Source organism: Pituophis catenifer, unplaced genomic scaffold (assembly GCF_029215685.1).
Source record: "Pituophis catenifer annectens isolate HBS135680 unplaced genomic scaffold, rPitCat1.0.hap2 SCAF_3, whole genome shotgun sequence".
NCBI lineage: Eukaryota > Metazoa > Chordata > Lepidosauria > Squamata > Colubridae > Pituophis > Pituophis catenifer.
In genome coordinates, this window is record NW_027256883.1 from 194112511 (window position 1) to 194136802 (window position 24292).

At 39.8% G+C, this 24292-nt stretch overlaps 1 protein-coding gene across 4 annotated transcripts in view; it reads left to right on the forward strand.

Annotated features, from left to right (window-relative positions):
- Positions 1 to 22293, forward strand: part of SLC9A8 (solute carrier family 9 member A8) — a 66590-nt gene extending 44297 nt beyond the window's left edge. The window contains exons 15-18 of one of the 4 annotated variants that reach the window (XR_011600279.1): positions 3112 to 3258; positions 5614 to 5806; positions 12727 to 12900; positions 22227 to 22293. Coding sequence is in view for 1 of the 4 variants with exons in the window: in XM_070941732.1 (XP_070797833.1) it covers positions 3112 to 3258; positions 5614 to 5721 (255 nt within the window). In the remaining 3 variants the exon portion in view is untranslated. Of the gene's footprint in view, positions 1 to 3111; positions 3259 to 5613; positions 7434 to 12726; positions 12901 to 16340; positions 16771 to 22226 lie in introns of those variants that run through there. The other 3 variants (XR_011600278.1, XR_011600280.1, XM_070941732.1) reach the window with 3 other exon arrangements.
- The last annotated feature ends 1999 nt before the right edge of the window (positions 22294 to 24292 follow it).

Genomic DNA, 24292 nt, shown 5'->3' on the forward strand with positions numbered 1-24292 from the left:
GGCAGAAGCTGGGACAAGTAACGGGTGCTCACCTCGTTATGTAGCACTAGGGATTCGAACCGCTGAACTGCTGACCTTTTGATCGACAAGCTCAGCATCTTAGCCACTGGAGCCACCATGTCCCTTTTTGAAGCTAGATAAATCATGGTTAAAGTTAACCCAAGATCTTTGAGCTTTGGTTTATTAGCATAATTAGATTCCTAATCCATAAGTAATGCTACAAGCAGTCCTTGATTTATGACTGCAATTAGGATTGGGATTTTGGTTGCTAAATAATGCAGTCATTAAGCAAGTTTTTGTGTGACCAGATCCAATTTTGCAACCAGTTTACTGTAGTTGTTAAGCAAATCGTGTATTTAAGTGAATCAAGCAGTCCGTTAAGTGGATTGATTTCCAGAATTGACTTTGTTTATTGAAAGCCAGCTGGCTTGTTGCAAATTGTGATCCAGTGACTGCAAAACTCTGCAGCCGTTGAAAATAAAAAATGGTTACCAAGCATCTGAATTGTGATCATGTGATTCTGGAAGTTGCATGATGATTGTAACTTCAAGGATGACTTGTAAGTCCTTTTTTCCAAGGCTGCCATAGCTTCAAACCATTGAGAAATGAACAGTTGTAAGTTGAGGACTATCTGTAATCATTATTTTATGGTGGGCCAAATGCATAATGACAGTTAATTGAAAACGGGAACAAGAGCTTCTAATTCTGTAGTTATACTATATGAAGTAAGGAGTAGAATCAGCCTGCAGATTTAAGGTTCATCCATACTTATTTCTGTAGCATCAATAGTACTATTTAGCGTTATGTTTGCACGCATTCAGTTGCAGTGTTCACAGACAATCTACAGTTATTACATAGCTTGTTAGTTTCTGATGTTGGGTAAACCATCCATTGTGTCTTATAGACCACAGTTTATGGGTTAGTCTTACAAACTGGGAGGAGAGGGTCATTTAAAAACCTCCCTGGCAGACCTTGCTTTCTAACAGTTTCCCAGTAAAAGTTAATAACGGGGAGCCATCAGTCAGTTAGAACTCTACAATACTGCCTAGTCTGTCCAATGGGGAGGCTTATCTTCTACCCATGATTTCTTCAGCCCAGCTCTAGGCAAATAGAAAGAAAGATGCTTTGGATCTTCGCGCCCAAAGCTCAGAAACATAGAATATAACAAATCTAATGCCAATTTAGAAGCAAAGGCAGTGCTACATTTTTAAGAGGAAAGTTTTAATAGAAACCCCCTTATAAAACTAATTTGTTCTCTGTCTCCTTTCCAGGGTCACAGGATTAGCTGCCCGCCTTTACTTCTGATGCGATTTCATTAGTACCTAAATTTTGTGCAATGTTATACATGCCATTAAATATCCATACTAATCAAGCTGCATATCTCTCTCTATAAAAGGAATTAATTGGGAAAGAGTTGTATATGGAAAACAGGGGAAGGCAATAGCCACACATACAGAATTGTAAATAGAATCAGTAGATTCAGCTCAGCTAAACGCGTTCCCTCTTACATCTTAACAATAAGACCTTGGCATTTGGCAGATATTCCCTGCAGAGAGGATGATTGTAGTGGGGTCTTTGGGTTTCCTTGCTCTCTCTCTTTCTTCTATTCCTTTTTCTTGCTTCGCCTCTGAGAACTCCTCTCCAGTTTTATAGTAAGCGAGGAACAAATGAAAAGCAGCATTTTTGGGGAAGCTGATTCTTGCTTTGTTTAGTCAAGGAATATGCTGCATCTCTGATGTTTTGGCACTAAACCAGAATTAAGAGTTATCTAGAGTCTAAACCCAACTTCCTAGTGACTCTAGATCAGAGGTCTTCAAACCTGGCAGCTTTAAGACTTGTGGACTTCAATTCCCAGAATTTTCGCAAAGCTGGCTGGAGAATTCTGGGAGTTGAAGTCCACAAGTCTTAAAGCTGCCAAGTTTGAAGACCTCTGCTCCAAAAGGATGCAAATGACCAACTGTCTGCATGGTAGAGATTGGAAAAATAAAGAGCTGAGTTCTATCTTTTCAGTCCTCTTAGCAGGCAATCAAATGGAGCTCTATCATTCCACACCACACACTTAGTATTGTCTTTCAGTAAATCCCAGTTAAATTAATCATTGGTTACTCTGAAACTGTAATATGAAAGTCTGTAGAGATTCTCAGTCATCCAGGTCATGGTTATCCCAAAGGTGCTTTTTTAGGAGGCAACTGGACTTTCTTGTTTTTTCTTTTGAAGACATTTTGTTTCTCATCCAAGAAACTCTTTCAGCTCTGACAGGATAGTGGGGAATGGAAGGATTTATATTCCATGCAGACCGCTGGTAATCTGCATCCTTTTAAAGGGTCGTTGAAGCACTTGGAGGTTTAATATGTAATATGTAATATTTAATATGTAATGTAATATGAAAGCATGTCAGTCTGTATAAGGCTCACTTAAGTGTTTCTTCATATTAAATGTATATTTGTGCCGGAATCCTCAGATGTAATTCCACCCAGACCCTTTAAATATTTAAATTTTTTACTTTGTGCTGCAATGCAGTTGCAGAATGTACAGCGCTGGACATTTTGCAATGTGGACATTTTCTGCTAGCGTTTTCCTCAACCACCTTTTGTTTTGAGGTGGCTGGTATAAATTCAGATCAGGCAAAAGGCAGCTGGAAGGTAAAGTCACAAAACAGACAAGCCATTTTTGTGTTAATGACCTGACTAATGAAATACTGGTTCCTAGCAAGTTCTTTGCTGCTTTCTTTTCTATCACATTTGGTGCAATGTGAACTGCCAAAATCATAAAACAGCACACATTTAAAGTCCGTGGCAGTCAGAAATTGGCTCTTAAAATGGTTGAATGCAAGTCAAGGTTTCTTTCTTCTTTTATGATACTTAATTTTTGAATATTACTTTTCTGTAGTGGCTTTCTTAATTTTTCCATCATAACTATAAAGTTATTGACAATTTTATTGAATTGCAGGTAAAGACAGTAAATAAATTGGTAGGGTGTAAGGAACTTAACACATTGTAAGCCGCCCTGAGTCTCCGGAGAAGGGCGGCATATAAATCGAACCAATAAATAAATAAATAAACTTCAAAGAAAACTATTGCTTTTTTTATTCTTATAATCACCTCCTCTCAGGGAAACACCATTGAATCTGAACACTTATCTGAACTGACAGAGGAAGAATATGAAGCTCATTATATAAAGCGGCAGGATCTCAAAGGCTTTATGTGGCTTGATGTCAAATATTTGAATCCTTTCTTTACCAGACGGCTCACCCAAGAGGTAGGTTTAGCCTAAACAAATCCTACAGCAGATTGACTTTCAATCTAATTTGATGTCCAAGAATACAATGACTGCTATTTGTATTAAAATAACCCAAGTTTCCTGCACTAACATTTTGACTTTCTCTTTATAGAAACCTCATTTAACTGGCTAGAGTTCAGGCAACCTCTGCCGTGAGTTGTTCTAAGCATAGCTTAGAGTAATCATAGCCTGTTGACAGATTTCTGGCTTATAGTCCTTCCCTTGAGCTCTTCTTGCTTTGTGCCTTTTAATTGATTGGAATCTTGATAAAGGAAGCAAAAAACAAATGAACAAAACCTCAACAAGAATAACAGAATGCATATCTTTATTCACATGTCATCTTAAACAACAGTTGCAATGTAAACCAAAATTAGGCTGAAAATCAGCTAAGCTAAAAATCCATGGACCTCAACTCATTCACATTAAACCAAAAACATTTCAGTTTAGCACAATGGAAATTCATGCAAATATGTTTCTTGTTCATGAAACTCAAGATATTATGATGAATTATTATCAAACCCACCAGAATAGGTAGCCATTTAATATCTAGGATTGTGTCAAAACATTTAACCATAGTTTTCTGCTACAAAGGCCCCTGTGGTTCCTTGTAGATTCTATTTATGCTTTTTCCTGGCATGTGCACAGAAATGATTGAAACACTATGTGTGGTCATACAATGCCATTTTAAAGGAGACATATCAGTCTGAGTCTGCTTTAGGTATCTTACGGCCATTGAAATGTACAAAATTTTCCCTACACCAGTCAAAATTGGTACTTCATGTTTCATCTGTGCACAGATCTAGAGTGCATAGGCTTCAACAGAAATAGCTTGGAATGAATGAATGAATAAATAAATAAATAAATAAATAAAGCATTTGGTTGCAGGGATGTTTGGCAGGTGGGTAGAGTGGCAGCAAGGAAGAAAGGCAAGCAGTGACAGGAGAGGTAGGGTGGGTGAGTCGGGTGTACTAGGTGGATGGGTGTCAGCAGCTAGCACTTCGGTAGGGCTAGGTAGGTAGGGACAGTAAAGAAGGAAGATGTTGGAAAAATTAGGTTGCCCAGATCTTGAATTGCTCCTCATGAGTGGTCCTCATGCTGTACTTGAATTCAAGTGTAGAGGTAGCTCAGAGGGTTGGGCGCAAGGCTGACAAGATTGATGGTCAGGACATAGGAAGGTAGGGAGAGAGGTGCACCAGCCTTGCCTTGCTTGTCCATTGTGACTTCTCTGGATTTGTTTTAGCTGAAATCTGGAATAGTCTAAATGTTTTTTCTTCCGTCGTATCCTGACCCACTTGGAACAGTTTGACCAAAAGTCTGAACTATAATATGTATATGCTCTGTGCATGAAGCAAACCATGTGCTTTGTTCCTATCCCTTTAAGCTACCTTGCAGGGAGTTTTTGCAAGTAACATTGCTGTAACAAAAGGACAAAATCTTATTCAGGCATTCTAGGAAACCAAGCAAGCAATGTGAAGATTCACATACTTCTAAAGAACTTGTCTTACCATTTGACATTTTCAAATGAGGGGCTTTTCTATTTTTTTTTTCTCTCTGTGACTTCCCGCTTTAAAATATACACGGAGAAAGACCTGAGATTTTTCAGGGGCACTCTTCATCATCTATCCATGTTAATGTTATCATAGTACTGTCTTGTAGCATTTTTTTTTTCTTCCTTTAAACCTAGCATATCAGGTCTATTTAATTCCGTGCGTGCTGCGGAATTGAAGTTGTACTGCCTTATGCACAGGCATATGGAGAAGTGCAATTCTAACATTCTTTTTTATATTTTTTTTATTTGTTTTCTCTTTACATACAATATGTGCTTAATGAACAGCGTACTATCTGGGTCAATTCATTTACATAGTACTACTTCTTAAATTCCTAATTTCTACCCCTGTTGTCCAACCATTGATAAAACAAGTCCCAAGTTCAAAAATATTCTGTGTCTTCTTTTTCTTTTATCTTCAGTGTTAATCTGTCCATTTCTTCACAGTCCAGTATTTTTTTAATTATATCTTCTTCCGTAAGTGTTTTCTCGCTTTTCCAATGTTGTGCAAATACAATTCTTGCTGCTGTTGAAACATGTAATATCAAATATACATTCCCTTTATCATATTTTTCTGTCTGCTGTCTTAACATTTTTCCTAACCAAGTATGCATTTTCATCCAAAAAATTTTTGGTTTTGGGCATGTCTACCACAGGTGATAATATATGCCTGGTTTTTTTATTACATTTTCAACATTTGGTGGACATATTTTTAAACATTTTTGCTAAAAAATATTAAGACTGCAATTCTAATTTTCTAAAGGGGCTGCATCTTCCCTTTACCACAGGACCTACATCACGGGCGCATACAGATGAAAAGCCTCACCAACAAATGGTACGAGGAGGTACGACAAGGACCTTCTGGATCAGAAGATGATGAGCAGGAGTTGCTGTAGCAGGCTTTTGGGTGTGCATGCTTCTGCTGACATCTCCAACTTTAATTTTAAGGCAGACACTCACACACATACCATGTACAACTTGGTAAGGTTGTTGTCAAGTGACTCTTTGTCCAGTATAAAGTTGTGTCTTGTGCTGGAATGCAAGATCATCTCTAATGCCATTTTTTAAAACTCTTTTGAAATTATGGCACCTGTTCAGGCAGCAATTATCCCAAATACACTGGGATAATTAATGGATAATAGGATAATTCGAAACATGGGTGGCACTGTCTGTGATTTTCGGCTGTAAATGTACGTTAAAGAAAATTCTGTAGAAGAGCTTTAAAAAATTTTTTAGTGCACTTTACTGTACTTTTGCCAATATACTGGCCCTGTACCAGAAGGACAATGCTGTGAATTTATATTGATGGTGAGCAAGTAAGTGATTATTTAAGGCCTATCTTTACATTGCTCTTTAAATATTTAATGAACTCAGGGTACAGAGTGACAGAAGACAGAAGCAGCTAATTAAAGCCCCTTGGCCTTTGGGATTTCTAGAAATGTTTGTTCCAATTTGTTATTTCTAAGTTTGAAACAAGTTGACACACAGTTCCATACCATAACTACAGATCATTTGGTTACAGAATAAAGTTTTATTTGAAATCTATCAAGCTTAATTTACACCCTTCTCATTCCCTTCCTTTGAGAACAGCTCCATAGCACAACTCTGGATGGGTGGCTTGAAGCCAGAGCATAGAAGAAGCAAATAAGCAAGGAGTTCCTTTTTCTAGGAAATCCCTAAGGCTGGAAACAATTCAGCTGCTTTTTTATTATTCATATTCATATTTATATTATTATTTTACTATTGGTCTTTACATACTATCTAATTTTTTTTAGATGCTTGCAGAACCATGTGTGCTCATGCAAAACATCAATCATACAATGACTGTACCTTTTTAAAAAGCTGGATGGGGAACATTACTGGAACTTTGCCATGAATATGTATTATTGGTTGAGGGAATATTATCACATTAAAAGTGAGGGAAAAATTATGCATTTTTTTTTCCACCTGAAGAAAATTGAGATATTTTTGCAAACCACATAAACTCCCATTTGTATACCAAACTGGTACAGCCTCTGAAAGCTTATGCCACATGATTTTTCCTCATACGCAAAACTGTCTCAAGATTCACTGCAGATAGAAAGGAATACAGAGTTGACACAGTCCCCTATCCTCAGTTGGTTGTGGTTGGAATGGCCTATCAGCCCTATAAAACAAACATAACTAAATATTCCTCATGTAACTAATCCTAACCTTGTTTTTTCTGCCATGCTGTCATGGCAGACTGATAAAGCTTGCACAGAAAACATGTTCTCTGTAACATTGTGTAATACTGAGAGCAGAAATGCTGCAGTAGGTGCACTTCAGATAAATTTTAAAATCTTATCTTTAAGTAACCCTTCACTGTGCTGACAAGAAGATGAGATCATAACAAAACTCTTAATTTAAAGGTGTGAAGAGAGGAAGTAAGTTATTCTATAGGATGCAAATGGCAACTTTTCTTACTGCCAGATTCTGCTGGGTTTATATGCCAGGACTGTTCTGAAGCCAAGTGAATGAGGAAGTCTTTTCTTCTTTTTTTCCCCTACAGACTAGGGACATATTGTTATTTCACATTGTGAATCATTAGGCAAGTTTGGCATTAAATGTATTAAATAACATTAGCAAGTTGGGCATTGAGTTATATACTTATTTATTATTTCATTTTATATGATTCCCATATAAATTCATGACTATGGGCATGTAGGAATTAAAAACTATAGAAAAACATAAAATAGTATAAAAAACTGAATAAATAAAATTAGTAGCTGAGGTTAAAAAAAGCCAAAAACAAAATTACCGTCAGTGATTAATTCAACCAGTGCATGAACTTTGCTTTGCATTGAAATCCCCAAGATGTCAGCACTCCAAACTACATTTGGACAAGCTTTGACACAAGCTTGATCACACTATCACATATTTAGAGTGAAATTAGCCCTGAAGGTTGCAGATGGCACAGGAATTGGTGCTTTATCATCCAACTGTGGAAGAATTCTTGCTTAATTACCAGTGTGCAAGTATAGTTCACCCATCTCTTTTTGAGATTTATACTATATTTCGGATAACTATCTTAAATGACAAGATCAAAATACATGAAATGTTCAACATCATGTAAATAGACTTCTGAATTTCTTTAAAAATTACTGGAATATAAATATAGTAGAAATGCAGTTTAGCTTACCCAACTATTTAGGCATATGTAGACTTCTAAAGTAGTATTAACACAGAGGAATCTGCATTCTATTAAAGAAGCTTATTTAGAGCTCCTAACTAGCCCTTAGCAAAAATATTGGATTAAAGCTCTCATAATCCCCAATCAACATAGCCAATACAGTCATAGAATATAAGGGTTAGAAGGGACTTGAAAAGCATTTGGTCCAACCACCTGTCTACTACTAAGCACTCTCAGCAGATGGCCATCTACCTTCTATTTAAACACTTTCAGTGAAGGAGAGTCCATTGTCTTCCGAGGCAAGTGATTCTTTTATTGAACAGTTGTTAATGTTAGAAAAACTTTGTGATTTCTAGTTGAAATCTGTTTCCTTATAATTCCAATCCATGGTTTCTTGTTATATATTCTTGAACAATACTGTACATGACAGAGCATCAGATATCTGAAGACATCTGACATGATTTTCCTCAATATACTCAACAATTCCAATAACTCAGAATTTTTTCTTTCTAAGTCTCTTACTCCCTTGGCTATTTTCCTGTGGACACATTCAAGTTTGTTAATGTTCATTTTGAACTGCGGAGCTGGAACTGGGCATAATATTCTAGGTATGGACTAGAGGGCAGCAGGTTGGAAATTTATGTTGATTACAATATCAGATATTCCTAAACTACTCAGTTCATGAGTTCTAGGACAGGCACTGTAAAATAGGTTTATGAGTTACCTTCATGATGAAGATGGTGTAATATCCTGGCCAAGCTTTCCCTAAGAATGTTTTCATATGTATATGGCTACAACTTTCAAAGTTCCCCACAAGTGTTGATTCTGGGATTTTGGGAAGTTGTCATTCCAATGTATCTGGGGTACTCCAGTTTGGTGAAGGTGATTCTAACTATTGATTATAAAATAAATTGTTCCGTATCTAATGGAGAAGAGTATCATATTTTTCGGAGTATAAGACGCACTGGAGTATAAAACACACCTTAGTTTTTGGGGAGAAAATAAGAAAAAAGCTGATTGGCAGGTGGATTGGCCTCCCAGAATACCCACAATCAGCTGTTCCCAGAGGTGAATTTTAGCAACAGGTTCCTTGGTTGTGAGCTCTGTGCCTTGCTTTTTTTTTTTTTTTTTGGTCTCTGAAACTTCTGAAACTGTTTCAGAAAAAAAAAATTTTCTTGCCTCTGAAAGCCTCCGAAACAGAGCTTCAGAAAAAAAGCCTCTGAAGCTTTGTTTGGGGCCTTCTTTTCTGAAGCTTCATTTGTGATTTTTTTTTCAGCCTCTGAAACTTTTCAGCCTCTGAAACTTCCGTTTCCGGGGCTACATTCGGAGTATAAGACGCATCCAGATTTTCACCCTCTTTCTTTGGATAAAAAGGTCCGTCTTATACTCCAAAAAATACCGTACATCTTATAAAACCTTGGGGCCCATATGAGGTTTTGTGCCAGAAGTTGAGCTAGCACTCAATTAGTGGATAGTGCCAAAGTCTGTTCTGTTCTGTTCAAAGCCTGTTCTTTGATAAGTCAAGTATTTTGAGGAATAAAATCATGCTGAAAGCTGCTTCAAGGCTTAAGGTAATCATTTTACTCCTGAATCTACCTAACCCACTCAGGCGGAAAAAATGAAAACAGACACCATCCAGGTGTCTGGGGAGGGGAGGGTTGAGATGAGGAGAGCTCCTAGAGCCACCACAGAAGGGGTGCTGGCAGGTGACATTATACCCTGGCTACACTTTCTCTTCTCATATCTGTTACATTTCAATAGCCAGTTTACCGGATCAACTAAAGCCATTTTCAGCCTTGGGATCTTTAGTTGCTGATCTCTATAGCACAGTATCTATGGAAGATGCTATTTTAGTCTTTCATTAAGTTCAGCTAATAGCTGTTCAGTAAGGGCCTGGTGGCTCAGCAGACTGATAGCATTGTGATTAACACCAGCTGTCTGCAATTACTGTAAGTTCGAATCTCACCAGGCTCAAGGTTGACTCAGCCTTCCATCCTTTCTAAGGTAGGTAAATTGAGGACCCAGTTTGTGGGGGCAATAAGCTGACTTTGTATAAATATACAAAAGTATGAAGGCTATTGCTTAACGCATTGTAAGCCACCCTGAGTCTCTGGAGAAGGGTGGCATATAAATCAAATTAAAAAAAATAATAATTTGTACATTATCATTTATACATTTATTTCAATTTTCCAAACGTTTTGTGATTCTATCCTATTGTAGAGATAGAATGGTCTGTAACATCAAGATAGTGCATTTGTAGGCATACATAATTTTATTACCAGTGCACATAATGGATTGAAATTACTGCAAAGAGTAATAGTACACTCTTCCCATTAAGCATTTTTCTTATGCAAGTATATTATTCTGCAGAGGTACACATTTCATAGAAATTACAGTGTTAAACTATATGGCAGCATATGTCAGACAGCGCCCCCACCACCTCAGACCATATAATGGCCAAAAATCTTATTCATTCTGTTTCTAAGGTTGCCGAGTTGCCTATGGTTCTGGGCAGTTTACAAAGGGTTGAAGTGAATAATACAATTAATAAAAGAATCATTTTAAAAATGACCACGTTGATGAGCAATGGGGGGACGTGGAAAACATAACTATACAATCTCAAGTGGTAGAATCTCACAACTTCCTGGGCTATATCTGTGGGAAGTGTCGGATCTTTAAGGCTTGCTTAAGACAGGGGTCCCCAACCCCCAGTCCGTGGACTGGCACTGGGCCACAGCATGCCAGAAACAGGTCCGTGCAAACAAGCGAAGCCTCATTCACAGGATGCAGGCAGCACAGAAAACCATGCTCCCTCTGGTCCACGGAAAAACCTCTCCCAACAGAACTGGTCTGAAGTTTATCATATGGAGGCCATCAAGGCAATAGAATGAATTCAGCTTCAGATTACAGGTGAAACTCGAAAAATTAGAATATCAGGCAAAAGTTCATTTATTTCAGTAATGCAACTTAAAAGATGAAACTAATATATGAGATAGACTCATTACATGCAAAGCAAGATAGTTCAAGCTTTGATTTGTTATAATTTTGATGATTATGGCTTACAGCTCAGGAAAACCCCAAATTCACAATCTCAGAAAATTAGAATATTACATGAAATCAATAAAACAAGGATCGTACATAGAACAATATCAGACCTCTGAAAAGTATAAGCATGCATATGTACTCAGTACTTGGTTTGGGCCCCTTTTGCATCAATTACTGCCTCAATGCGGCGTGGCATGGATGCTATCAGCCTGTGGCACTGCTGAGGTGTTATGGAAGACCAGGATGCTTCAGTAGCGGCCTTCAGCTCTTCTGCATTGTTCGGTCGCATGTCCCTCATCTTTCTCTTGGCAATGCCCCATAGATTCTGTATGGGGTTCAGGTCAGGCGAGTTTGCTGGCCAATCAAGCACAGTAATCCCATGGTCATTGAACCAGGTTTTGGTACTTTTGGCAGTGTGGGCAGGTGCCAAGTCCTGCTGGAAAATGAAGTCAGCATCCCATAAAGCTCATCTGCAGAAGGAAGCATGAAGTGCTCCAAAATCTCGTGGTAGACAGCTGTGTTGACCCTGGACTTAATGAAGCAAGTGGACCAACACCAACAAAAGATATGACTCCCCAAATCAACACAGACTGTGGAAACTTCACACTGGACTTCAAGCATCTTGCAGTGTGTGCCTCTCCATTCTTCCTCCAGACTCTGGGTCCTTGGTTTCCAAATGGGATGGAAAAGTTGCTCTCATCAGAAAAGAGGACTTTGGACCACTGAGCAACAGACCAGTTCTTTTTTTCTTTAGCCCAGGTAAGACGCTTCTGACGTTGTTCAGGAGCGGCTTGACAAGCGGAATACAACATTTGAAGCCCATGTCCAGGATCCGTCTGTGTGGTGGCTCTTGATGCACTGACTCCAGCCTCAGTCCACTCCTTGTGAAAGTCCCCAACACTTTTGAATGGTCTTTTCCTGACAATCCTCTCCAGGCTGCGCTCATCCCTGCTGCTTGTGCACCTTTTTCTTCCACACTTTCCCCTTCCACATAACTTTCTATTAATGTGCTTTGATACAGCACTTTGGGAACATCCAACTTCTTTTGCGATTACCTTTTGAGGCTTTCCCTTCTTATAGAGGGTATCAATGATGGTTTTCTGCAAAACTGTCAGGTCAGCAGTCTTTCCCATGATTGTGATTCCTACTGAACCAGACTGAGAGACCATTTAAAGGCTCAGGAATCCTTTGCAGGTGTTATGGCTTAATTAGCTGATTAGAGTGGGATACTTTAAGCCTAGAATATTGAACCTTTTCACAATATTCTAATTTTCTGAGATCGTGAATTTGGGGTTTTCATGAGCTATAAGCCATAATCATCAAAAGTATGACAAATCAAGGTTTGAACTATCTCGCTTTGCATGTAATGAATCTATCTCATATTAGTTTCACCTTTTAAGTTGTATTACTGAAATAAATGAATTTTTGCACAATATTCTAATTTTTCGAGTTTCACCTGTATGTCCCTACATGAATCATTTTGGCAGATTATGATATCTGTGCATGCAAGTCAGTATTTCATTGTCAAGAATAGAGGTACAGTATGGCCTACAATGTACCTTGCAAAGCACAAAATGTTTGCCTTTGCCTCTCCGTCCTCTTGCTGGAAAAATATTCTGTCTCTCAAAGCCTACAGAATGGGTTTTGTATATGCCCAACCCAACAAGCCAGCAATTTCTCTAAACTTCTTTTGTTATGTTTACAGCAGAGAATGTTTGAAAACCAGGAAAAAGATTCAGGGGCCAGATTCCAATATTTAATGGGACCAAAGAGGAAGTGGGCAAAACCTAAGAAAGAAAGATGTTTCCATAACAAGCAAGAATATTTGCCTACTGATAGACAAGTAAAGGCGTCACGCAACAAAGCTGCTTCTTTGCAGGTGTGTTTATAAGGGAAAGGTAAAAAAGATTGCAACCATGTCTGTATGATCAAACCCCTGTCTTTTTTTTTAAAAAAAAACTAGATAATCCCTTTGCCTACTTTGAAGTGAATCTGACTAGATTCAGTGAAGCTTACTCCTGTATAAAAGTGAATAAAACTGCAGCCACAAACAACACAGATGCAGATTCTTCCAGCATTCTCCTCCTCTATTTTTGCTAGTTTATATAAAATCTACAGGAGCACTTTTTGGTAGAATGCTTCAAACAATTTCTCTTTCAATAGTGCAGCCTAATTTGTGTTCTGTTTCAATGAGTTTAATGTGGCAAACATGGATTGAATGCAGAATTCTGCAGCACTATATAAAAAAAGACAAACCTATCTCCTGTATATATCGAATGTATTCCTGAGATCAGGATACCTAGAAAACAGCTATCCTACAATGCAGATGGGAGACAGAATAACTAAACTTGTTAATTGACAATAATCTGGATGCCTTGCTTTTAATTGCTGGTGAAAAACCCTATCCCCATCAACAAGTGAAAGAGAAAGGTTCCCTGTTAAAATAGGCATGAAATAAACATTTCTGAAAAAGCACCTTAGCAGGGGGTATGGGGAATTTGGGAGGAACTGCAACAGATTCTTCCAAGTTTGTTAACTTAAAATAGGGTTTTATTGTAACTTACTGCCTTGTGTAAATCCTACTAATTATGGTTTGTAAAGCATGGTTTAAGGTTTCGTATTATAACTTACTGGAGGAACATCCTATTTCTAGAAAGAGACATAGTGTAAGAATGCGCGCATCAGATGTCTTTGAAAGATTTTGACATGCATTTTTAAATAATCTTGGATTTAAAGTCTAATGTTTGGGAATAATACCATATGTTAAATTATTAAGAATACTATTTATAAAAATTTTCATCTATCATTCTTTTTTCTAAAGGTATCTAAAATTTAACCCTCAAGGATCATTTGATTTGGCTAGTAGAAAAATTCTCATGGAAGCATAAGTTAATATCAACAAATGTAATTCCCATTTCTTTTGAGTCATAAAAAAGCATACATGCATTTTGGCATTATACATAGCAAAATTAACTTCAGAAATTGTTTTTTACTGAACTTTCCTTTTTTAAACTGAAGTATGAGTAGAAATTCATTGTGAATTCGTCCTTCACGTATTTGTAATACTGTTACACTTAAGCAGAAGTATGATTCATTTATATGCTTTTCAGTTTTTTGCATTAATGAACAATGCATGCATACTTGTGTGCGCACACACTCTTAATTCAAGGAATCACATAGAGATTAGTCATTCCCTGCCCTCTAGTGGTGATTTTGTGGGGAAAGAGTTCAGCCAGATTTTTAAAAAGATGTTGCTACAAGCATAATTAAGTAATCAAAACATTAAAAGGACATCAAGTTCTTACCTTGAAAAGTCATCAAGTCCTTAGCTTGAAGCAGTATGTCTCAAAAAGCATGCTGACAATGCAAAGAAACTTTGAACTAAGGAGAAATTTCCTGACAGTGAGAACAATTAACCAGTGGAATGGCTTGCCTTCAAGTTGTGGATGCTCCATTACTGGAGGCTTTTAACAAGAGACTGGACAGTCATTTGTCTAAAATGGTATAGGGCAGGGGTCCCCAATCTTTTGGACCTCAGGGACCACCAAGTTCATAATTTTAAATTTCGCGGACTACTAATACGAATCCAGCGCACCGCTTGCTGAAGCACCTAGACTCCCAGTGACGGGATGGGGTCCTTCAGGCACTCTCCCTCCTCTCTCTTTCTCTCCCCACTCTCTCCCACTCTTTCTCTCTCATTCTCTTTCTCTCTCTCTCCCCCCTCTCTCTTTCCCCCCACTCTTTCTCTCTCATTCTTTCTCCTCCTCTCTTTCTTTCTCTCTTCCCCACTCTCTCTCATTCTGATTCTCTCTCTCTCTCTGATTCTCTTTCATTTTGTCTCTCATTCTCTTTCTGATTCTCTTTCATTCTCTCTGTGTCTCTCTTTCTCATTCTCTCTCTCTCTCATTCTCTCTCTCTCTCTCTCTCTCTCTCTCTCTCTCATTCTCCCTCTCATTCTCTCTCTTTTATTTTGTCTCTTTCATTCTCTGTCTCTTTCTCTCTCTGTCTCATTCTGATTCTCTTTCTCTTCATTCTCTCTCTTTCCTTCTCTCTCTGATTCTCTCTCTCTCATCTATGGGCCAGCCAGTGTCTTGGGGCTGAGAGGAAGTCAAGCATCTCCCTGAGAGACCGAGGTGCATGGAGCACCAAGAAGGGCTGGAAGAAGTACAGAAGCAAAGCGCTATTTGAACTTGTGCAGCATCAGCATTCGCCTTGGTATATTGGTGCCAGCCGGTGATGCAAAGCAGCCCTCATCTCCTGCCGCTTGGGACTCGGAGCGGTAAACGGCATCTGGTTCAGGGAGCAGCTGTATTTTGCTCTCCATTGCGAATGCCAGATCGGGTCCCTGCAAGCTCTTTTCTCTCAAGCAGCTCTCCCTGAAGTGGCGCGGGAAACTTTGGTTGGGCTCCTCGAGAGACGAGAGCTTGCAGGGGGCCAATCTGGCATCCGCAATGGAGAGGAAAATCTGGCTGCTCCCTGGACCAGACACCATTTACCACTCCAAGTCCCCAGCACCAGGAGATGAGGGCTGCCTTGCAGCACTGACTGGTGCAAATATACCGAGGCGGAATGCTATTGCCGTGCAAATGAAAGTAGTGCTTCGCTCCCGCAGCTTCCAGCAATCACAACCACTGCTTCTGCCTGCTTGTGCCTCTCCCTCCCCCCCCCCCCGCCACAATAGCACCATTATTTCATTCCGGATGGTGAGGGCTGTGCTCCTTTTTCCGTATTGCACCACCTGCAAAGTTGCACATTGCACGAGCCATCCCAGGGCAGAGATTTCCAGCCCTGCCACGGCCAGTCCCATATTCCAGAGCTGTAGTAGTTTCACTCACAGGACTGGCCCGTTGGTCATCCCGGAGCAGTTCCTCCACCCGGATACACCGGCCTGCCGGGGAGCAGGCAGATCCCCCGCAGGCCGGTGCACCCTGGTGAAGGAGCTGTTTCGGGATGACCAACCAGCCAGTCCTGTAATTACTACAGTCCCATCCAGAGGCCTTGCAGAAGGAGAGATGTAGGCCTGAAAGGCGGCTGAACCTCCCCCCCCCCCCCGGCAGCCATTCGGCTGAGCATGGCGAGCTCTTGGTCTTATTGTACCTTCCAGTTCCAATTTGTGTGGCTCGCACCGCTCTACTGAAGGTGAGGTTTGTGCTCGGTCTTAAGAATGGGGGCTGGTGTGTGGGTGGAGTGATGTATTTGGTGCAGCTGTGTGTTCCCGTGCACGGGCCAGATTAATTGCTCTTGGGCCATATCCGGCCCAGGGCCATAGCTTGATGAGTGCAATATAAAAAATGCAAAAATACAAAAATTTCTCCACAGACCACCAAAATTTTCTTGCGGACCACCAGTTGGTGACCACTGGAATAGGGCAGGGCTGTCCAACTTGTGGCCCACAAGCCGAAAGCATCCTACACTGGTCATGTCCAAGCTCGGTTTAATGAAGGGGAAGAAAGTCCTGATATGTCACATGACACCACCGTGACAACGTGAGTTTGACACCCCTGGAATAGGGTCTCCTACTTGAGCAGAGGGTTGGACTACTAGAAGAACTGCAAGGTCCCTTCCAACTCGGTTATTCTGTTTTTAAAAAATACTTTTACAGTTTAAAACCATGTATACTTTTGTCACATCTTAAGGACTAACAAATGTATCACAGATGTAGCTTTTCTTGGTTTAAGGTTGATTTCTTCAGATGGCAAACAAGGACTCCTTTGGCACTTGATTTCATCATTAAACTTTTGTGAATCCAGTTTCTTGCTCAACATGTGATGATCAGAAATGGATACTGAATTCCAACTACAGCGTTCCATGATCTGGTCATTATGATTCTGTGAATGCATTTGCTTTTTGAGCAGCCACACCACATTCCTGGCTCATTCTCACTCTGTGGCTCACAAAGATTCCTGAATCCAATATCCCTTAACCCACTATGGTATTTCCCAATCTCTTGACCTCAAAATGTGTTAACTAGAGCCGTCCCCAACCATCGTGGTCAAGAAGCAGAGAGATATGATGAAGAACTTTAGGTGCCCTTTCCATTATTTGTTTTCTCCTTTGGAGATGTAAAGATGACCTGGGATATGAGTGCTGTAGCTGTGGCAAAGGATAGAGGTGAGAGGACTACTTTGATGTTTAAGAAGCTTTGGTCAAAGATCCTTTCCTAGTATAACTGTCTTGTCCAGATGCAGCTTGGTGACCTGACTCAAAACCAATGCTCTGAGAAACATTTCAAGTTTTTTTCAATGTTTTTCAATGTATAAGTACATGTACATGTATATGTACTTTGGTAAAGGTAAAGGTTCCCCTCGCACATATGTGCTAGTCGTTCCCGACTCTAGGGGGCGCTGCTCATCTCCGTTTCAAAGCCAAAGAGCCAGCGCTGTCCGAAGATGACTCTGTGGTCATGTGGTCGGCATGACTAAATGCCAAAGGCGCACAGAACGCTGTTACCTTCCCACCAAAGGTGGTCCCTATTTTTCTACTTGCATTTTTACGTGTTTTCGAACTGCTAGGTTGGCAGAAGCTGGGACAAGTAACAGGAGCCTACCCCATTACGTGGCACTAGGGATTCGAACCGCTGAACTGCCAGCTTTTTGATCGACAAGCCACACCTCCACACCAGAGCATTGGGGAAAATAAATAAATAAATAAATAAATAAATAAATAAATAAATAAATAAATAAATAAATAAATAAATAAATAAATAAATAAATAAATAAATAAATTTCTATACCGCCCTTCTCCCGAAGGACTCAGGGTGGTGTATAGCCTGTTAAAAGCACAAAGACAGACATCAATTAAAAATAATTAAAATTATTAAGTAATTCCGGCTCAGATTTAAAACCCCCAAAATTTAAAACACCCAATTTAAAATCATTACATTGATAGCCCGGCCTGGCGGAACAGCAAATGAATTGCTCACAGAGCTGACCACCTAATTTAAAGAAGAGATATGGATAACAGAGGGGCTTCATAGTTAGTTGAGGAGCAGATGCTCATATTTACAGATGCTGATATTTAGAGTTTATATTTAGAGTAAGTTTTCCAATGAAAGGGGAGGAAGGGAGAAACCATGGAGGGGAACAGTGAAAAAAAGGCATATGAAAAGGGCAATTAAAGCTGCACTATTCTCATTTCTCAGCTTGGCTCTTCTTTAGAACCAGAACTCCATTTGGTGGCCATTATGCAAGTGTCTGAATTCCTTTCCCAGATGCCGATCATTCCTTACAAGTGGCCAGAGACTGGCAGAAAAGCCATGTGGCAGGGCATCCCACTGGGACAGAGCCTTCAGGTAGCATTAGGATACAGCACTTGTCATGGCATCTTTCCTTTCAAAGGGTAGCCTCCCTATTTGGGCTGTGCTGTGGTACTTTTGTTCCTAATGACTGCCATTGCTCAAGAGGTTCCAGTCGATTAGTTAACAAAACCAGAACAGCTCCCATTGGTCATTTTAGGCTTAAGGCCCTTCTGAAAACCTGCTGCTGTATGTGTAGCCATTCATCTTCTTTGGAGGTGAAGTTGCCCTTGATGATACGCTGTAGAACAGGGAGCCCATGAAGAATGATGCTTTCTGGCAACTTTTCAAAAGAAGAACAAACCTTAAGACTACTTTATTGTCCCTTCCCCAATTTTTATAGTAAGAGAAAACCAAGAACTGACCCAGGCACAACAATAGCAGGTCTTAAAATACCCACAGCTGCAGTCAAACAGCAAGAGGAAATTTCACAGTGATTAAAAAAAATGAGTCCACTATACTCATAAATCACTGGATGTGGCAAGTTGTATAAGAAAACAGCAATGGCCGATTAAATCGGATGATTGGGAATGTGACTCCTCAGAAGTTTTTTTTCCCCCTTTTTAAACGTGTGTAAAAGAAAACACACCGATAAGTGGGAGAAAAAGATACAGATTATATTTTGTATTCCAAGCCAATAGCTAGTGCTAGACGTATATTCGTGTCATGTTATAAAATTAAGTATTAATAATTCATTTTGTTCCTTTCACAATAAAAAAAACCTATAAGCCAGTAGGTGCTGTTTCTAAATAGTCCTCAAAATGAAACTCTTGAGTAAAATCCTTGCTCTACTGCAGAAACAGAGGCCACTTGAGGTCACTGCAGAATTGATGGAGAATAAGAACAGAATCCATTTCCAATTGCATTAAGCGCTGCATATGTAAAGATCACACCATTCCAAGCTTCAAAGCAGAGGTGGCAGGATTTCTCCCTCGTTCCCCTCTGTTGTTATCCCTTGTTTTCCCGCCTTTTCCTGATCAACTGTTCTCTAAACCTCAAATGCCACTAGGGGTCCCCCTCAGCTCCTACCTTCTTTCCCTTCGTTCAATGGCCGCCTCTTTCAGATTTGATTTGGTTGGATTTTAGCACGCAATCACTATTCACCTTCGCCTTTGCACAAAAGAATATTGAAGTAAGATAGTACATTTTGCCTTTTGGTGTTCTAACATATAAGACACGCCTACAGGCAAAATCTGTAAAAAGTAATCATTTTTTCTCTCTCCCCCTCCCCCTCTCCCCATCCCCCGTAGTCACAAAGTAAAATGATACAGATTTTTATCCATTTAATTGCTGAAATTAATAATAGTAGTAATCTATGGGCATTAAGTGGTGGTATTCAGCCGGTTCTATTCAGGTTGGGAGAACCAGTAGCGGGAGCTGCAGGAGGCTCCCCCAATTCTCCCGGATGTCATCACGTTTTTGACTGACTCTCTCTCTCTCTCTCTCTCTCTCTCTCCCCCCCATGTGCTTTTTTCTGCCCGGGCTCTCAAGCCATGTAATAGTTTAATGTGTCCACCATTAAACTACCTTTCCAAACAGTCTCCATGTTTCCAGTGACTTTTTCCCCACTTGGAACTGAACCCAGATGGACATTTCTTGCGACACTAGTAATGTAGAATGATTTACATTACCCTGTTTATCACTCTGCTTTTGCCCAAACAACTGCTCATCCAGTTATGAGAAAGGCAAACTTCATTTTTGAATTTGGGTTGTCCTTAAATTTACTTGCCTGGACTAGCAAAGAGATAAATTAAATTAAAAAATAAAATAAAAATAACCCGATTATAAACCTAGCCAAAATTGTTGGATATATTATACTTCTTTGAATGCTCCTTGAATGTTCCATATGATCACAGTATTCAGTGTTGCAGGCATTTTAGTGGCATGAGGTCTCTCTGCAGAATGTTGCCCAGACATGGAAATATTATTTCAGCAAAGGGTTGCAACTCTCAGGATGTTAAGTTTGGGGGAAGATCATGCAGGACCTAAGCAGGGTGAGACTTAAAAGTGGGCACATTTCTCCCTTCTTTCTCTGTCCTAGCCTGCTCAGTCTTCCTCTTCTTCCTCCTTCCCCTTTCAGCAGATAAATGGGACAAGGGCAGGGATGAAATCCAGCAGGTTCTGACAGGTTCTAGAGAACCAGCAGCAGAAATTTTGAGTAGTTTGGAGAACTGGCAAATACCACCTCTGGCTGGCCCCAGAGTGGGGTGGGAATGGAGATTTTGCAATATTCTTCCCCTGCCATGCCCACCAAGCCACACCACGCCCACCAAGCCACGCTCACAGAACTGGTAGTAAAAAAAAATTGGATTTTACCACTGGACAAGGGCAACATTTGAGAGATCTGCAAAGAACATTTGAAGCAAACCATCTGAAAAACTGTCCGAAATGAGACTCAGAGAACTGCAGATAATTGTGTTTTTTTTCCTGAAAGTTGTTTACCTTACACACATAAACAGATATATTTATTTATTAACATTTTATGCCACCTATCTCACTCTGCAAAACATCTCTAATTGCTAATCGTAAGTTAGCCTCGAATGACCACTCTTTCAATCATCTATTCCGTATGCCCTCGAGCTGTGGAATAGAGCAGCCTGGAGGGATCTGTTGGAGGGGGGAATGTTTTTTAAAGATGGCAAAATATCTTTGGTGTGACTTGAGGCTCTGGGATGGGCAACCTTTTTAGAGGCTGAGATTGCAGAGGAGCCCAAAGTGAACCTATAAAGAAGCAAAACTGAGGGGTTTGTTCTTGCTTACCCTGGTTTTGGGAGAAGTTTCCAAGTATGTTATTGTTAAACCGAATTTAAATCTATATTAAGGCTTACTCTATAATTTCATGTTCTTTCTACTTCAAAATTGTAGAAGAATAATCCTTAAACCAATAGATGCACCTCCACAGGCAAATTCTAGTGGTGCGAGACTGGCCTAATTGTTTGGTAGGAATGCAGAGACGAGCAACATCTGGAAACATTATTCTTTTTGGCTAATTTTATCTGTGTTCAGAAGCTTGTTCCTGGCAACTGATCTCTGAAAATGGATCCCCATTTCCACATTCCCTGTCATGCTCTCAGCAATAACGCCTTGATTGTGTTTGACTCTATTAAAGAGTGGATGGTACTTAAATGATCTGAGAGATTGTCCTGCCTTCATGCCCAAATGCTTGCACATCATGCTAACTGGGTTGTAAAGCAGAATCATACACGTTCTGCGTGTGCCATTTTTGTGCAAATAGATGCTGTGAATTGCTCTGGAACTGAGATGTTTTGATAGATAATGGTCAAGCATCAGTTGCTCAATATAGCAGGTAACAACAGGTCTAAAACTCTCAATGTTCAGGACTATTATTGAAGGAAATTGCTTGCCATTGTCTATTTTTAACCAGGATGCAAACCCAACAGCTACTGATTAAAGTTAGAAGGAGAATAGCTTGCAGGACAGTCTTCTCAATTTGGGGTTTTTCAGATGAATAGGGACTGCAACATGGGAATGGGGTTGTCTGATTACATCTGTATAAGAACGATTCTCTCTTCTGGAAGATTTATTACCATGTTTCCACGAAAATAAGACCCTATCTTATATTTTTTTGAACCCCGAAATAAGCGCTTGGCCTTATTTTTGGGGAGGTCTTATTATTTTGGGACGTGTGGAGCAAGATGGGGCTCCTCTTGCCGTCTTACCTGATTTCCAGCTCTGCATTTAAATATTTTCGGGGAGGGCTTATTTTCAGGGGGAGGCTTATTTTAGCGCATGTGCTCAAAAGCCCAATTGGGCTTATTATCAGGGGATGTCTTATTTTCGGGGAAACAGGGTAATAGCAGAATCAGTGTATTCTAGGAGGGAAAAAGAACACTTCAGGAGCCAGCTTCAAAATACTGAGTTTTTGCAGATTCTGTTGTGTTTTACTTCAGAATGAAAGAGTGAAAGTCTGTGAGAAGATCAACTGAAGATGAAGTCTCTCCTAATTCAGGTGATACCATGCAGAGGACAGCATTTCTGGGTAAGGAACTGTGGGCCATAAACTCAAGTACCATAGATACTTTCAGAGAAAACTCATGGAAATTTTGTCGCCAAAGCACAGCTAATCTCTCTCCCTCCCTCTCCCTCCCCACTCTCTCTCATCCCAAAGGTGCTTTTCCCAAAGGCAACTGGATTTTCTTGTTTTTTTTCCTTGAAAATGTTTAGCTTTTCATCCCACCTGAACTGAAGAATTGAAGAAGCTTCTTGGATGAGCAGTGAAGTGCTTTCAAGGAAAAAAACCAAGGAAGTCCAGTTGCCTTTTGGAAAAGCATCATAGGGCATACAAAACCTTTGCCAGACTAATTCTTGAATACAGCTCATCCGCCTGGAATCCACACCGTATATCGGACATTAACACGATTGAGCAGGACCAGAGGTATTTCATAAGAAGTATACTCCACTCCTCTACTCACAATAGAATCCCTTATGCCATCAGACTTGAAATTCTCGGCTTGGACAATTTGGAACTGTGCTGCCTGCGATCTGATCTAAGCATAGTACACAAAATTATCTGCTGCAACGTCTTACCTGTCACTGACTTCTTTAGCTTCAATCACAATAATACACGGGCAAACAATAGATACAAACTCAAAGTAAACCGCTCCAAACTCGATTGCAGAAAATACGACTTCTGCAACCACAACAGAGTGGTCAATGCCTGGAATGCTCTACCTGACTCCGTTGTTACAGCTTCAAACCCCCCACAGCTTCAATCTCACTGTCTACCGTGGACCTCACCCCATTCCTAAGAGGTCTGTAAAGGGGGCATGCATAAGTGCATCAGCGTGCCTACTGTCCCTGTCCTACTGTCCCCATGTATCTGTACTTACTGCCTTTCTTTATGTTTATGTTTATACCTATACCTGCTATATTATACATGTTTGACAAATAAATAAATAAATAAATAAATAAATAAATTAATTAATTAATTAATTAATAAATGATTGAGAATCTCCATAGACTGACTCCCTCCCTTCCTCCCTCCCTCTCTCTCACATGTCAACTGTAAATATCATGGAATAGACATATGCTCTGGATTTTATACTCCTATTTGTAAACGTTTCTAAGAAATCTGCACTTTGATAGTAAGCAGGCAAGACTTCAACAATGGCAGAAATTCTCTTTTCCCTTTTCAGGGAGACTCACACAGATGTACGTATAATTTTGAATAAGACTAAGCAACTGCGCACTTTTTAACCCACATGTTTTTTCCCCCCAAATATGCCTCCTTTATCTTACTGAAGATGTTCCAGGAGAAAGGGCCATAAACTTACTAGAAGAAAAGATGATAAAGGAGAAGCTTGTAACTGCCCATCAAATTGCTCCTATTGATTATGTGCCACCAAGTCATTTTGATACCTATAAAAATCATACATCTACATCCCAGACAGATAGACAGATGCCTTTATTGATGATCTAGTTTTTTTTCTCTATGACGAGATATACTATATTTCTATTTCAGTTCTATTATTTCTGCTTCTCTGCCTGTATATAAAAAAATCCCCATTCACAAATTTGTGTTTCACTTTGTCCCCCCCCCCCTTTTTTTTATCAATGCATAAGTGGACTCCTGTCCAACTAATCATTATGCAAAGAAATTTTCAGGTGGGGAAAACCTGTTTCACCTTTGTATGACCAACTGCACTGATCATAATTCCCTCAACTTCAGAAGGGAGCCTATCTGTCTTTCTTCATATCAGCTCACTCTCACTCAGACTTATTTTTCCTGCAGGCCTGTCCTATTAAAGGCTGGAAATGCATCCAACAGCAACAGCAAAGAGATAGCATCTTGCTGATTGTTTTCTCCCAACCTTCAGTTTAAATTATTAACCCTGTCGGAATCCAAACATTTTGACTCTGAGGCAGAGTTTAAAATTCCATCCTTGCCTGTTGTGCACTCAGCAAATTATTCAAGCTCTTAATCCAAACGACACATATGGGGGAAAAAACTACATTT